This window comes from Pteropus medius, unplaced genomic scaffold, assembly GCF_902729225.1.
Source record: "Pteropus medius unplaced genomic scaffold, Ma_sr-lr_union100, whole genome shotgun sequence".
NCBI classification, from domain to species: domain Eukaryota; kingdom Metazoa; phylum Chordata; class Mammalia; order Chiroptera; family Pteropodidae; genus Pteropus; species Pteropus medius.
In genome coordinates this window covers 15,320,026-15,333,087 of record NW_024354503.1, presented here as the reverse complement: position 1 = coordinate 15,333,087, position 13,062 = coordinate 15,320,026, and the positions used below count along the sequence as shown (strand labels likewise).

The 13,062-nt window shown below is 51.2% G+C and overlaps 2 protein-coding genes across 8 annotated transcripts in view; both read left to right on the top strand.

Annotated features, from left to right (window-relative positions):
* The window catches only part of SRF (serum response factor), a 9,427-nt gene extending 1,109 nt beyond the window's left edge, over positions 1 to 8,318 (top strand). Inside the window, exons 2-7 of the mRNA XM_039854514.1 lie at positions 1,282 to 1,559; positions 3,134 to 3,395; positions 3,955 to 4,074; positions 5,117 to 5,308; positions 5,623 to 5,699; positions 5,912 to 8,318. Coding sequence (XP_039710448.1) covers positions 1,282 to 1,559; positions 3,134 to 3,395; positions 3,955 to 4,074; positions 5,117 to 5,308; positions 5,623 to 5,699; positions 5,912 to 6,007 — 1,025 coding nt within the window. The 3' untranslated portion in view covers positions 6,008 to 8,318. The remainder of the gene's footprint in view (positions 1 to 1,281; positions 1,560 to 3,133; positions 3,396 to 3,954; positions 4,075 to 5,116; positions 5,309 to 5,622; positions 5,700 to 5,911) is intronic.
* A 125-nt stretch (positions 8,319 to 8,443) lies between these two features.
* The window catches only part of CUL9 (cullin 9), a 35,136-nt gene continuing 30,517 nt past the window's right edge, over positions 8,444 to 13,062 (top strand). For 4 of the 7 annotated variants that reach the window (XM_039854484.1, XM_039854487.1, XM_039854486.1 and 1 more), the window contains exons 1-4: positions 8,445 to 9,006; positions 10,757 to 11,360; positions 11,905 to 12,059; positions 12,390 to 12,905. In XM_039854484.1, coding sequence (XP_039710418.1) covers positions 8,890 to 9,006; positions 10,757 to 11,360; positions 11,905 to 12,059; positions 12,390 to 12,905 — 1,392 coding nt within the window. In that variant the 5' untranslated portion in view covers positions 8,445 to 8,889. Of the gene's footprint in view, positions 9,007 to 10,756; positions 11,361 to 11,904; positions 12,060 to 12,389; positions 12,906 to 13,062 lie in introns of all 7 variants that reach the window. The other 3 variants (XM_039854485.1, XM_039854491.1, XM_039854490.1) reach the window with 1 other exon arrangement.

The following is a 13,062-nucleotide window of genomic DNA, read 5'->3' as shown; positions in this document are numbered from 1 at the left end:
GAGAGGCTACGAGGCTGCCTGGGAGGTAGTTAACGATATCCCGAGGTCAATAGGTCCATTGCGATCTGGTGTTCCAGGAAGGGCGCCGGAAAAGCAGGGAGCAGAAGAGAAGGTTTGGAGGTGAGGAGACTGTAGCAGTATAACAATGAGAGAGCATGTGTGGGAGGAAGGTGGGCACCACTGAAGTTGTGCTGGCTGGGAGGACAGGCAGGGCTGATGACGGCATGGGGCTTAAGAGCCCCAGGTAAGAGAGCAGGGCAGAACTGATGCTGCCCTGAGCAGCAAGTACCAAACCAAGTCTTGCCATAACCATGTGTCTTCCACGCACCCAATGGAAGTTGGCACACTCCCTGCAAGACAGACTTCAGAATCAGGTCTTTCCCATAAGTGGGATTCCCATCCCTAGCGAGAATTGGTGCATGGACTTTGGTGGGAAGACGAGGTTTGCCGAGGCACCTAGAAAATTCTCCTCTTAGAGCCGATTATTCAATAAATAGAGGTGAGGAAAAGCGTTGTCTTGGGGTATAGGATATTTGGGAAGGGATAGAAGCAGAGGAACTGAGAAACAAGAAGCTGGAACCCTGGGAACATTGGCTGCTGATTATATCTGTCCCATATAGAAATCAGAGCTGCTTCCAAGGTGGGTTGTGGAACTTTGTTGAGAGTGAGGATAATATCTGTGGGGCCATCTTGAAGGTCCCCTTCCTGGGCTCATAGCAGGGTAGTAGTTGCTAATCTGTCCCCTATCTACCATCACTTCAGACACTTTTGTATCAAGAAAAAAGAAAGAAAAAATGGTAGCACAGTATTAAAGGGCAGAAAGACAAAATGGCAACAGGTTAACACCTGTGCAGTTTCTGAGACGAAACATTTTAGAGTTTAGGTGGCTCTTTATTCCTAATGTCTTACGTGACTTCATCCTGGTCCTTGTGACAGTGAGGCGGGGATGCGAGCCATCTTTCCATGAGGCCCGGCACCAAGTTGTCTTGAGGAGAAACTACCTGGGCCCCTCTGTATCCCCTGAGGTTATATGTTGTCATTAGTGGGCCATGACTGTTCGCTTGGGGTATCTGCAGGTCAATGGGGCCGCCTCTCAAAGAAAGAGCATGAGGTTTTTCTGCTTTCCAGCTTACCTTCGGATATCCTGATAGAACTCTCCTAGAGTCACTGGAGAGGAAGGTCATTGTGGGAGTGGGTGCTTGAGATCACTGTGTACTTCCTCTTTCCTACTTCCCAAGGAAGGTAGAGATAAAAAGTTTTGCTGACCTACCCATCTCCTCCCCCTACCCCAGGCCTATGAGCTGTCCACGCTGACAGGGACACAGGTGCTGTTGCTGGTGGCCAGTGAGACAGGCCATGTGTATACCTTTGCCACCCGCAAACTGCAGCCCATGATCACCAGTGAGACTGGCAAGGCACTGATTCAGACCTGCCTCAACTCGCCAGACTCTCCACCCCGCTCAGACCCCACCACAGACCAGAGAATGAGTGCCACGGGCTTTGAAGAGACAGACCTCACCTACCAGGTGTCGGAGTCCGACAGCAGTGGGGAAACCAAGGTGTGTTTGGGTCCCTTATCTAAGGGGAAGGTAGGGGAGGGACGTGACCCGCAGAGAGGGGAGGGGTTCCCTTTCTCCCTCACCAAGGACAGGTGATGGGTGCTCACTGATGTGGAATAGAGCAGGGTTAGTACCCCTCATCTTAGGGGACAGGTGTCCATCCTCGCTATCCTGACAGGAGGCCGGCCCCCTAGATAAGCGGGCGGCCTCCGTGCCCATATAAGGCCGGCTCCGGCTCCACGCCGGCCTCCCGCCTGCAGCCCGCCTGCCTGGCAGGGCCTTTGCATTCCTCCCGCCAGCTGTCTCCCCGTGGGGGCGGGGACGTAGCTTAGCCCTGCCCTCCCTTCAGGCCCGGTCACCGGGGAGTAGGAAGTGAGCACTCATGGGTTCCAGGGTCCTGGGAACCTAGCACTGTCGGCAGGCGGGCTGGCTGACTGGCTGAAGCCTACCTTACTAGCCAGCCGCCTACCTCTTCAGGATGTCCGGGCCTGGGCATGTTAGGTTGTGTATTCCCGGCTGCTAGGGATGGGGCCCTAGTTACGCCTCCCCCTTCCTTTTCCCGGTAAGGAGAGGGGGCGGGGCTTCCTCAGCTCCTCTGGGGAGCTCCACCTTCCGGGTGGCCCTTCACTAACTGGCCAATTGGAGGAAGTGACACTGTTTGCCTTAGCAACGCCTTCACCAATCAGGGGCTTCAACCTCGGCTGCTTAGCAAACATCCCTCACTGACCCACCTCCAGTATTTGAGCCCCCTGTATTCCGTGGGCTTGGTTCTCAGCCCCTGGTTTCCTCTTTTCTCCTCTAAGAACAAAGGTTCCCTGAGAGGAAAGTCAGTGCTCTAGACTTCTCTGTTAGTGGCATTTCATCAGTAATAATATTCAAACTCTTAGCAGTAGGGTTCATTTATTCCCAGGAAATTTTGCTGGATGAATAAATTCCTTTAGTATTTTAAATGTTAAGTATTTAGCATAAAGTGCTTCATTGCCAACCCCCTAAGATCTCTCTCAAACTCTAAGGTCCCTGAAAAACTCTCAGTCCCTGTATCAGCAAAATCTGAGCTAAAAGGACCCTTTTAAAGAGGGCATAGTAGCCCAGCTACCTCATGTTCACAGAAGAGGAAAACTGAGGCTCAGAAAGAGTAATTTTTCCAGGGTCACGCAGATGGTCATTGCCAGAGCGCCCCGGGTATATTGATTCCCCAGCCAGTGTGGTTGCCACGGTCCATTTGGGCAGAGAACTCAGGAAATTATGATGTTAGTATCTTCGTCATCATCCTAAGAGCAGCAAATACTTATTGCTCTTTTTGCGTGTCAGGCACTGTTCTAAGTGCTTAATGTCTGTTAATCTATTTATGCTTCACAAAACCTGTGGGGTAGTTATCATTCTTTTTTTACAGACAGGAAACGAGCTCAGCAGCTCAATAACTTGCCCAAGGGCCAGGCAGCAGGTAAATGGTGGAGCTGAATTTGAATTTGCGCCCAAACACACTGGTTCCAATCTGGGCTGTCAATCCACACCAGGCATCTGTGGGAGCAGGTCTGGTAAGGCTCACTGCTCCATCTCTACTCTGCGTATAGGACTCATTGAAACCGGCGTTCACAGTCACCAACCTGCCAGGTACCACCTCCACCATCCAAACAGCGCCCAGCACCTCTACCACCATGCAAGTCAGCAGCGGCCCCTCCTTCCCCATCACCAACTACCTGGCACCAGTGTCTGCTAGTGTCAGCCCCAGTGCTGTCAGCAGTGCCAATGGAACTGTGCTGAAGAGTACAGGCAGTGGCCCTGTCTCCTCTGGAGGCCTCATGCAGCTGCCTACCAGCTTCACCCTTATGCCTGGTGAGTCACAAGGGGCAAATTAAGCATGTAAAGAGTGGGTTTAGGGCTGGCACAAGGAGAACCTCTTTCCCTGCTCAGAAGGATGGTGAACAGGGCCAGAGCTAAGAAAATCCTCTTATGTCCCATTGGCAGGCATGCCCTTCCCCACTGGGACCCCTACTATCTTTGTCAGTAAGTTTTAACCATATGTTCTGGCCTTGCCTAACCAGCCCAGCCCTGTTCTCCCCGCTCCTCCCACTGCCGTCCCATTGCCACAGGGACAGCAGGTATTCTGCCACTTTTCTATGTTGACTGGAGGGCAGATCATGTCTTTGATGGGTCAGTGCCAGCACCCCGAAGAGGGCAGAGGCAAGTCCTTGGGTGGGAGGAGAAGGGAACAGCAAGAACAGAGTGTAGAGCCCCTGGAGACAAGATTCAGGACAGGAAGGGCTTCTTTGGCTCCCAGGAAATATAGCAGTGGGAATCGGGAAGCAATGTGCCAGACCTTGGGCATGGGGGTGTTTGAGGGTGCTTGGTGGCTGGGTGGGACAGAGTGCAAGTAAGTCTCTATGTCTCATAGGTGGGGCAGTGGCCCAGCAGGTCCCAGTGCAGGCCATCCAGGTGCACCAGGCCCCACAGCAAGCGTCTCCCTCTCGCGACAGCAGCACAGACCTCACGCAGACCTCCTCCAGCGGGACAGGTATAGCTCAAAGCTCTGTCACCTCCCTGCCCTGCCTCCTTCTTGAGACTTAGCAACAGGTGCCCAGCAGTATCTCTCCTATAACTAAGGTCAGAGAATTTCTTAATGCAGAGATTGAGGTTTTTGACTTAACCCTTATCCTAATCCTTATGAGAAAGTCAGGTGAGGATGGCTAGGTTTTGAATCTTACCCTGCAGTAGGGCTGTGGATTCTAGGAAGAAATTGGGGACCATTGAAGCCACCCTTCTCCTCATTCAGATGAGAAGGCTGAGGCCCAGAAAGAAGTTACTTGCTTAAAGATACACATTTGGTTAATTACCAGGAAGGATTTATAGAGCAGTTGTCTCCTTGTGGGAGGCAGTCCTAGATTTTGAGTAGCCATAATTTTTCTCAGTGTCTCTGCTCATTTCAGAAATGATGAGACACTTTTAAAATAAAATTACTTTTAAGTTCTTGTTATTTACAACCTTGTTATACAAAGTGTGGCCTATGGAGGACTAGCTTTACCCTGGAGCTTGACAGAAATGCGGACTCTTAAGCCTCACCCCAAACCTGCTGAATCAGAATGTGCATTTTTTAACTAGAACCCCAGGTGATGAATGCACGTTAACATTTGAGAAGTGCTTATTTAAAAGATGAATTTTTTTAGCCACACATTTAAGAAGAGGGAGGAGGAGTGAGAACAAATAAAAAATGGGATAATGGAACTCCCTAAAAGAGGAGGAGTATCTGAGTTTCCTTAAGTTGGATCAGTCACTTTAATCTGTTTTTCCTAGGGCCTTAGGATCTTGGAACAGAATTCAGCGGATAGACAATCAAATAGTATGATGTGATAGGATACAATTAGAGTCTGGTGCCATCATGTTCAAGAAAAAAAAGGCTTTTCTTAGTTGATGACAGGGAGCAGAGGAATGAGTCTTGTCTAGCTTCTGACTGGGAAAATGGCAAGAGGGCTCTGGAGGCTTGGAGTTCCTGGGGGTGGGATGGAGGATATTAGTAGGGACCAATGCCGACCTCCCTGACATGTGTCTGTGTTTGCCAGTGACGTTGCCTGCCACAATCATGACGTCATCTGTGCCCACAACTGTGGGCGGCCACATGATGTACCCTAGCCCCCATGCGGTGATGTATGCACCCACCTCGGGCCTGGCTGATGGCAGCCTCACCGTGCTCAATGCCTTCTCGCAGGCGCCATCCACCATGCAGGTGTCCCATAGCCAGGTCCAGGAGCAAGGTGAGTTGCTGGGCAAGGCTGAGGAAAGGAGGATCATTGTTTCCTTTACACATGCACACATACACATTCAAATGCCCCCTACCCAGATATATACACTCACACACACATACACAAACTAGGATACCCATACATATACCTACATATACACACACTCCAGTACCCATGCTTGTCCAGTTGGACACAATTGGACACTCATTCTAGGGTACATATTTCTGAGACTTACCCAGTCATGTGCATTTATCAGCACTCCTCCAATAACTGGAAGTTTCTCTCGAGTAAGCAATTTGAGTATCTACTGTGGTTTTCCAATGCAGGTGGCGTCCCCCAGGTGTTCCTGACAGCACCATCTGGGACAGTGCAGATCCCTGTTTCTGCAGTTCAGCTTCATCAGGTAGGTGGTGACCCCTTTCACCCCCATCCCAGCCAGCCACTTCTTTATCTTGACCTGGGGGATTCCCAAGTTGGTCAAAGCTAAGATCTCTAGTCAGGAGGCCTATCCGTTTTCCTGGTCACACCTGTGGTGGGCAGTCAGGCAAGGAGGAGTAGCCTGAGCTGGCTGATCCGTTCCTGCCATCTCTTCCTTACATACCTCCTTCCCTCCAGATGGCTGTGATAGGGCAGCAGGCCGGGAGCAGCAGCAACCTCACCGAGTTACAGGTGGTGAACCTGGATACCGCCCACAGCACCAAGAGTGACTGATCCGCCCCGCCGCCCTGGACAGAAGGCCCAAGGGATGGCACCACTTATTTATTGTTGCCTTTTCACGTTTTCTTTACACACACGTTGATGGGCCGCAGGAGGGAGGAGGGGAGGAGCAGTGGGCAGCCATAGGACTGAGCCCTCTCACTCCAGCCAAAGAAATGGGCCAGCCTGCCCTCCACCCCATCCTCCCTCACCCTCCCCTCCTTCTAGTTCCACCTCCCATTTCTGTTGATGGTGGGGCTGTCCTCCCTCTTCAGATTCCCCTTGCCAGCTTGGCTCCATGTTTGCCATGAGTATTAGCTTACCCAATGGGACTGTGCCCCATCTTCCCACAATATGTTTCTGTGGGACTAGGCAGCGTCCCCGCCTCCCGAGGAAGCAGTTGGGGTCCTCTGCCCAGCCTCCTTGCTGACTGTCTGTCAGCACTGTGTCTGCCACAGGCTGGGTGAAAAGAGCCCTCCTCTTGCCCTTCAGGGAGCCAGTTGGGTAGATGGGGCATCTTCCCTCACGCTGCCGCCCGCTGCCCCTACAGCTCCTGAGTAGCTGGGCCTATGCATGGAGCAGGTTCCTGGGGCCACCTGCCCTGCCTTGCCACTCACCTTGGAACTCCAGGGGCTCCTGGGTTGGAGGGAACCACCAGTGTTCCCTCTCCCTGTCTTCCCCCCTCTCCTCCCAGCTGCTTTACTCAAAGTTGATTTTGAACTTTTTATTTGAGGAGACGAAGTGAAAACAAATCTATAAATATATATTTTTAAAATATTTAACTTTTTTTTATGGCGTTTTTCTCGTCCCCCTCCCTGCCCATGCTCCCCTTCCCTGGGGAGCCCTGGGGCTCCCCAGAACTGGCTGGGCCTTTGGGGACAGAGCCACCCCATGAGCTCTGGGCCCACCAGTGTGTAGGGGAGATTCTGGGATTGCCCGGTCCTGGGTTCTTTCCAGGAGAAAACCGGGGGAGGGGCCCTCAGGCCACACCCCAACGAGGTGGGAAGGGTGACCCACAGCTCTGGGCCTCTTTTTGCCCTTTAGGGCTGTTGCTAGGGAGAGGGAAGAGGGAGACCAAATGTGGGGGTGGGAGTGGGAGGGTGTCAGGTAGAGGAAACTGACTTCATTTGTGCCACACGCATGGGCATTGCAGCCTTGTGCTCCTACAGGCCTGCAGCTGCCTGGGGCCCAAGTTGCAGTGAGCAGGGTGGGGTCTGGGAGGGGGTAAGAGGCAGGAATGGGGGTCCGAAGAAATAGGAACAGCTCTTGGGCTGAGTGCAGCGATAGGGGAGCCAGAAATGGGCAGCTCTCCCAGGGAGTGAGCAGCTACTGTAACTTTTTAAAATTAAGACAAAAAGCCTTGAAGAAAATGACTTTATTTTTCTAAGTGTAACCTCAGTATTTATGTAATTTGTACAGGGGCTGTGCCCCACCCACCTCTGCCCTTTTTGGGGTAGACCTTCAGGGTGGGCCAACATAGGGGAGGGTCTTTTACCCTGTGTCAGAGCCCACCTTCACCACTGATATCCAGAAAGGAAGCTTTTTCAGAACAGGGCAGCAGTTGGAGTAGAGTTTTATTAACCCTGTGACTGCCTTCAGTAGGAACAAGCCTGCTTCTCTGAATAGGTGAAGGGGTGGGGGAGGATTTTACGCACAGCCTAATTATCAAGGGGTGATTTGCCGACATGTTTGAGAACCCCCTAACCTCAAACCCCCATTACTGTCTTGCCCCAACTTGGGGTGCCAAGATGGAAGTCACCTTCCTGGGCTTTCTCCTGGAGACAGCTGGGGCTTATGGGCGGCTTACAGGCTGGGGCAAGGCAAATCAGGGGCCAGAGAGTAGGGGGGCTTGGGACTCAGGTCTGTAACTGCCCAGCCCTTTTCTCTGCTCTGTTTCACTCTACCCTCACTCACTCACTCACTCCCCATTCCCCCACCCAGGGGAGGAGACCTTGATGAATTCCTCCTCTCCTTCCCACAAAAGACAGACCCAGTGAGTGAATCAGGCAAAGTTCTTATAATGTGTGTTGTGTGAGCGTGGCCTTGGGAGAACATGTGTGCATCAGGGATGAGGTGGCATTTATATGTGCAACCCTTGGTGTTTCCCTTCCTTGGTGGCTCTGGGGTATGTATGTGTGTGTGTGCGCGTATCTGAGTGAATGTGTGTGTGTGTGAATGTGGGGTGTGTATGTCAGTGGTTTCTACTTCGCCTGGGATGCTGACCCAGGAATAGTGGACATGGTCACAGTCCTATGTACAGAGCTTTCTTTTGTATTAAAAAAAAAAAAAATACTCTTTCAATAAATGTATCATTTTTGTGCACAGACTGTGGGGTCTTTGCCTCTGTTTTTCCATATAGGGAGAAAGAGAAGTATGAACAATCAAATCTCAAGTTGCCGCTCTGAGAAGCAAGTCTGGCTGCTTGATGCTAACGGGTGCTTTGGGCTGTTGAAGTTTGTACGATTTAATTTAAGGAATTTTTCGTGGAGCTGGGAACTTTATCTTTGTACATGGCTTTGTTCGGTGCTTAGGTCAACATGGATAAGTGATTTTAATTAACGCAAAGTGACTCAACCAATCCAAAGCATCGCTGAGGGGTCTGGGAAACTCACGGCCACGCGACCTAGTGAAAATTCAAAGGACAGCCATAGGGTGGAAGAATAGTTTATTAGGTTTCAGGGGTACAAGGAAGGCAGACCCAGGCAAGGGAGGGGGAGCTTCCAAGTAGACTGTAGATAAAAAGGGCTGCCTCCCGCTGCAAGAACCGGAGCAACGTGACGGCGATTTCAAACTCCGCCTGCGGCGCGCCCCTCACGCAGGGGCCCGTGGGTACTACGCATGCTCCACTTGCGCACCGTTCTGCCGCGCCTGACTGTGGGCCGCGCTGGGACCCGTAGATGCTTGGCAGGGCGTGCCCTCGCCGTGTGACCCGGAAGGGAGCTACAGAGGAGGCGGGGCCAGGACGGCGGGACTGGCCGCTGGGTCCCAGCGAGGGCCAAGCCGGGCCGTGGGAGGTGAGAGGAGAGTCCTATGACAACCCGCTCCCTGCCCCGTCCTCTCCCCGGTCCCTTATCCACTTTCTGTGAGACTGACGACGGGAGCCAAGTCTTGTTCCCTGAGATTCGCTCGGTCCTGTCAGCGTGGACAGCGCTCCCCCATCGTCTACCCGCCCCAGAAACCCGTTCCCACTGCGGTTTTGGCCTCTGTCATCGCCCCTGCTGGTGTGCAGTCTTGGGCCTGACCTTGCTACCTACACCTACCTACCTGTTGTCTCATCCCCGTGTCCAGACCTCACCTCCACACTTCAGTTCATTGCTCTTGGTCTAGGCCCTTGATGGTTAGCCTCCCTCCTTCCACCCCCATCCCCCCGCCCCCGATTTAGGCCTGTCGGATTGTTCTACTTCACCCTGCTCATCAGTTGTTCATCTCCACATCACTGGTTACCTCCCAATCTTGCCACCAAGCCTGCCTCCCTTCTCACACCCCCTGCTAACTGGACCCCTACCCCTATGGAAGTCCACATCCTATATTTTCTCTCCTCTGCAAGCCTTATTTCTATTCTCATCTTTTATCCCCGTACCCTGAGTGACCCCTGTCCTGATCACCATTTCTTCATCTGGGCTTACCTTCCATTTTCTCACCATTCCCTGCTGCCCCACACTGCTTTATGTCACACATAGCTCTTCCTGATCACTAATATAGCCATCACCCCATTTCCCTTTATAATATTCTTCTGGCTTAATGTTCCAATTATTTGAGGACTGTCCCCTCCACCATCCAAAAATAATATTAGGTTATGTTTACTGAGCACTCATTATGAGCTAGGGGCTGTTCTGAGTGTTTTACACATGTGATCTTAAGTTTTCATAACTTCAAGAGTTGGGTATGAATATTATTACCATCTTGCAGAAGAGGAAACTGAGACTCAAAAGCTAAGTAACGTCCAAAACTATGCACATAGTAAGTCAAAGAGCCAGCATTCAAAGTCACATTTATCCAACTCTGAAATCTGCACTATATTGCCTCTGTAATACTTCCATCTCCTGACCTCATTCCCTTCCCTTCAATTCCATGATTTTCACCATCTGTTTTTACCTTAGACCCTACCATAGCATAAGTGCAGGATGGGACATGGTCTTTTTCTCCCATAATTTTATCTGGCCCTTAGGCCCCTCCCCCTTTCACAATACTCTCAAAACGCTTTTCTCATCCAGTCATCTGGATGTGGGGGCCCACAGCCCGGCCTCTTTTCATCTCTATTCTGTCTATCTGCCATTACCCACCCCTTTATTTCCACATTCCATCTTTACCCTGTCATTTATACCCCTGTCTTGCCTCTCCCCCAAGATGTTCCTCACTTGGCCCCACTGTCTCATATGCTGCTGTCCTTCCTGTTCATCCGTGACACTCTTCTGAGTTCTGATCTGTATCCCTCAGAAACCCTGCTATTCTGTCCAGACGGTCCTGCTTAATGGTCAACTCTTTTTGTTACCTTACCTATTCTTCTCATTTTTCTCATAACCTCTTCCATTTCTTAAACCTTTCATTTCATCTTCACGCCGTTTTCACTTCATTCTTCTTATAAATCTCAAAGTATGTTCAAGTTATTTATTTCATCTTATTCTTGGCCTTTCTATTCAGCCTCTAAATTCCATCATGCAACTTACGAATCACCACCCACCCTATCTATGTCTTAAGAGTCCACCCCACACATAGTCTTTTTGCTTTCTCATACTGCCTTTATCTTTCTTCTGTGTGTCCCAGGAGCTCAAGATGGTGGGGGAACGGCACACTGGGGACCTCATGGTGCCCTTGGGGCCCCGGCTGCAGGCATATCCTGAAGAACTTATTCGACAGCGTCCTGGGCATGATGGACGTCCTGAATACCTGATTCGATGGAGTGTCTTGAAGTGCGGGGAAGTGGGTAGAGTGGGTGTAGAAGAGGGCAAGGCAGAGCACATTCTCATGTGGCTGTCAGCCCCCGAGGTCTATGCCAACTGCCCCATGCTGTTAGGTGAGCGGGCACTATCTAAGGGACCTCAGCACGAACCAGCTGGGTGTTCAGGAAGTTTTCCCCGAGATCCGGGAGGCCTGGATGATGTGGCATTGGGCGAAATGGAGGCTGATGTACGGGCGCTGGTGCGCAGGGCTGCCAGGCAGCTGGATGAAGGTGGGACCTCGAGCCTCACAGCCACTGTGCTCCACACCATCCACGTGCTCAGTGCCTATGCCAGCATCGGGCCCCTCACCGGGGTCTTCAGGGAAACAGGAGCCCTGGACCTGCTCATGCACATGTTGTGCAACCCTGAGCCTCAGATCCGTCGGAGTGCAGGCAAGATGCTGCAGGCTCTGGCAGCCCACGATGCTGGTAAGAGACAGCTGGAGAGGAGAAAGTGGGACCACAAGGAGTAAGAACAGAAAGAGGAGGCATTTGCCAAGTCTGTAAGAACATCTAGTGTTTGGGAATATCAATTCAATGCAAAGCAAAGCTATAGATAATATGCTGTAACAGGGACGGAAACAGGATAAAATGATAGTACCTGGTTTATCTGTCCATTTTCAGTGCAGTGGTAGAGAAGAGAATGGGGTAGCTTTATACTTTTAAACTGTGGGTTGAGATTCATTTGGTCAATAGTGAAATCATTTTGGTGGGTTATAAGCAACATTTTTTAAAAATCTGGAATATCAGTACATAGCACTTAATAAGGTCAGTTTTGTAGCATGAAATACATATTTCAGTTATATACATGTGTGTACATTTGTGTCAGGTTACCATATAAAATGTATACCTTACTGTGAGTCTGTCACAAGGAAGTTCAAAAGCTTCTGGGGTAGGGGATAGAGAGTCTAGGAAAGACAGGGGCAAAGTGTTGGGGATTGAGAAGAAAATATGGATTGGGTGTGGATTACAGGGAGTCGGGCTCATGTCCTTCTGTCACTGAGCCAGCAAGATGGCATCGAGCAGCACATGGATTTTGACAGCCGCTATACTTTGCTGGAGCTGTTTGCAGAGACTACATCTTCTGAGGAACACTGTATGGCCTTTGAGGGCATTCATCTGCCTCAGGTACTCTGGCAGCTGTGGGGGAAATGCTATGTATAAGGCCTAAAGCATCATTTATGAAAATGTGGTTCAGGAATGTGCATCAGCACCATAGCCACCTGGGAAGCTTGTTAGAATGAAGGTTCGTGTGCCACTCCTCACTCAGAATTTCGAGATTAGAATCTAGGAATCTGTTTTAAGACACTCCTTGTATGTTTCTTATATAAATCACAGTTTGAGAATAACAGGTATGGGGATGAGGCCTTCATATTTTTCTGTAGAGGATGATGAGGGGAAAGGAGAGGGACTAAAGCTGGGAGCAGATGAACCTACACCATGGGCTGTGTCTTACAGGTCCCAGGAAAGCTACTTTTCTCCCTGGTGAAACGCTACCTATGTGTCACTTCCCTGCTGGATCAGCTGAATAACAGTCCAGAGCCAGGGGCTGGAGACCAAGGCTCCCTGTCCCCAAGGGAGGAATTTGGTCGGGAAAAAAGCCGGGGGCCACGGGAGCTGGAGTTCAGTATGGCTGTGGGCAACCTCATCTCAGAGCTGGTGCGAAGCATGGGCTGGGCCCGGAACCTCAGCGAACAGCGGGGCACATCGCCTCCACGGCAATCCCGGTCCATCTTTCAGCCCTGCATTTCAAGCCCCAGCCTTTCACTACCCACCATTGTTGCCACCCCCAGAAAGCAAGGGCGGGCCTTCCGCCAGCGTTCTGAATTTTCTAGCCGTAGTGGCTATGGTGAGTATGTGCAGCAGACACTGGTGCCAGGCACGCGTGTGCGGATGCTGGATGATTATGAGGAGATCAGTGCTGGGGACGAGGGCGAGTTCCGGCAGAGCAACAATGGCGTGCCCCCTGTGCAGGTGAGCGAGTGTGTGGTGGGGAGACAGTGTTGTGGATCTTTTTGGGTTGCACATAGCTGGGGCTTCCATTCAGGGACCTCTGGCAGGCAACCCAAGGAGAAAACCCTTGAGGAAACTGGAATGGTTCAAGGGAGGATCAGCAATGGATGGGGTGGGG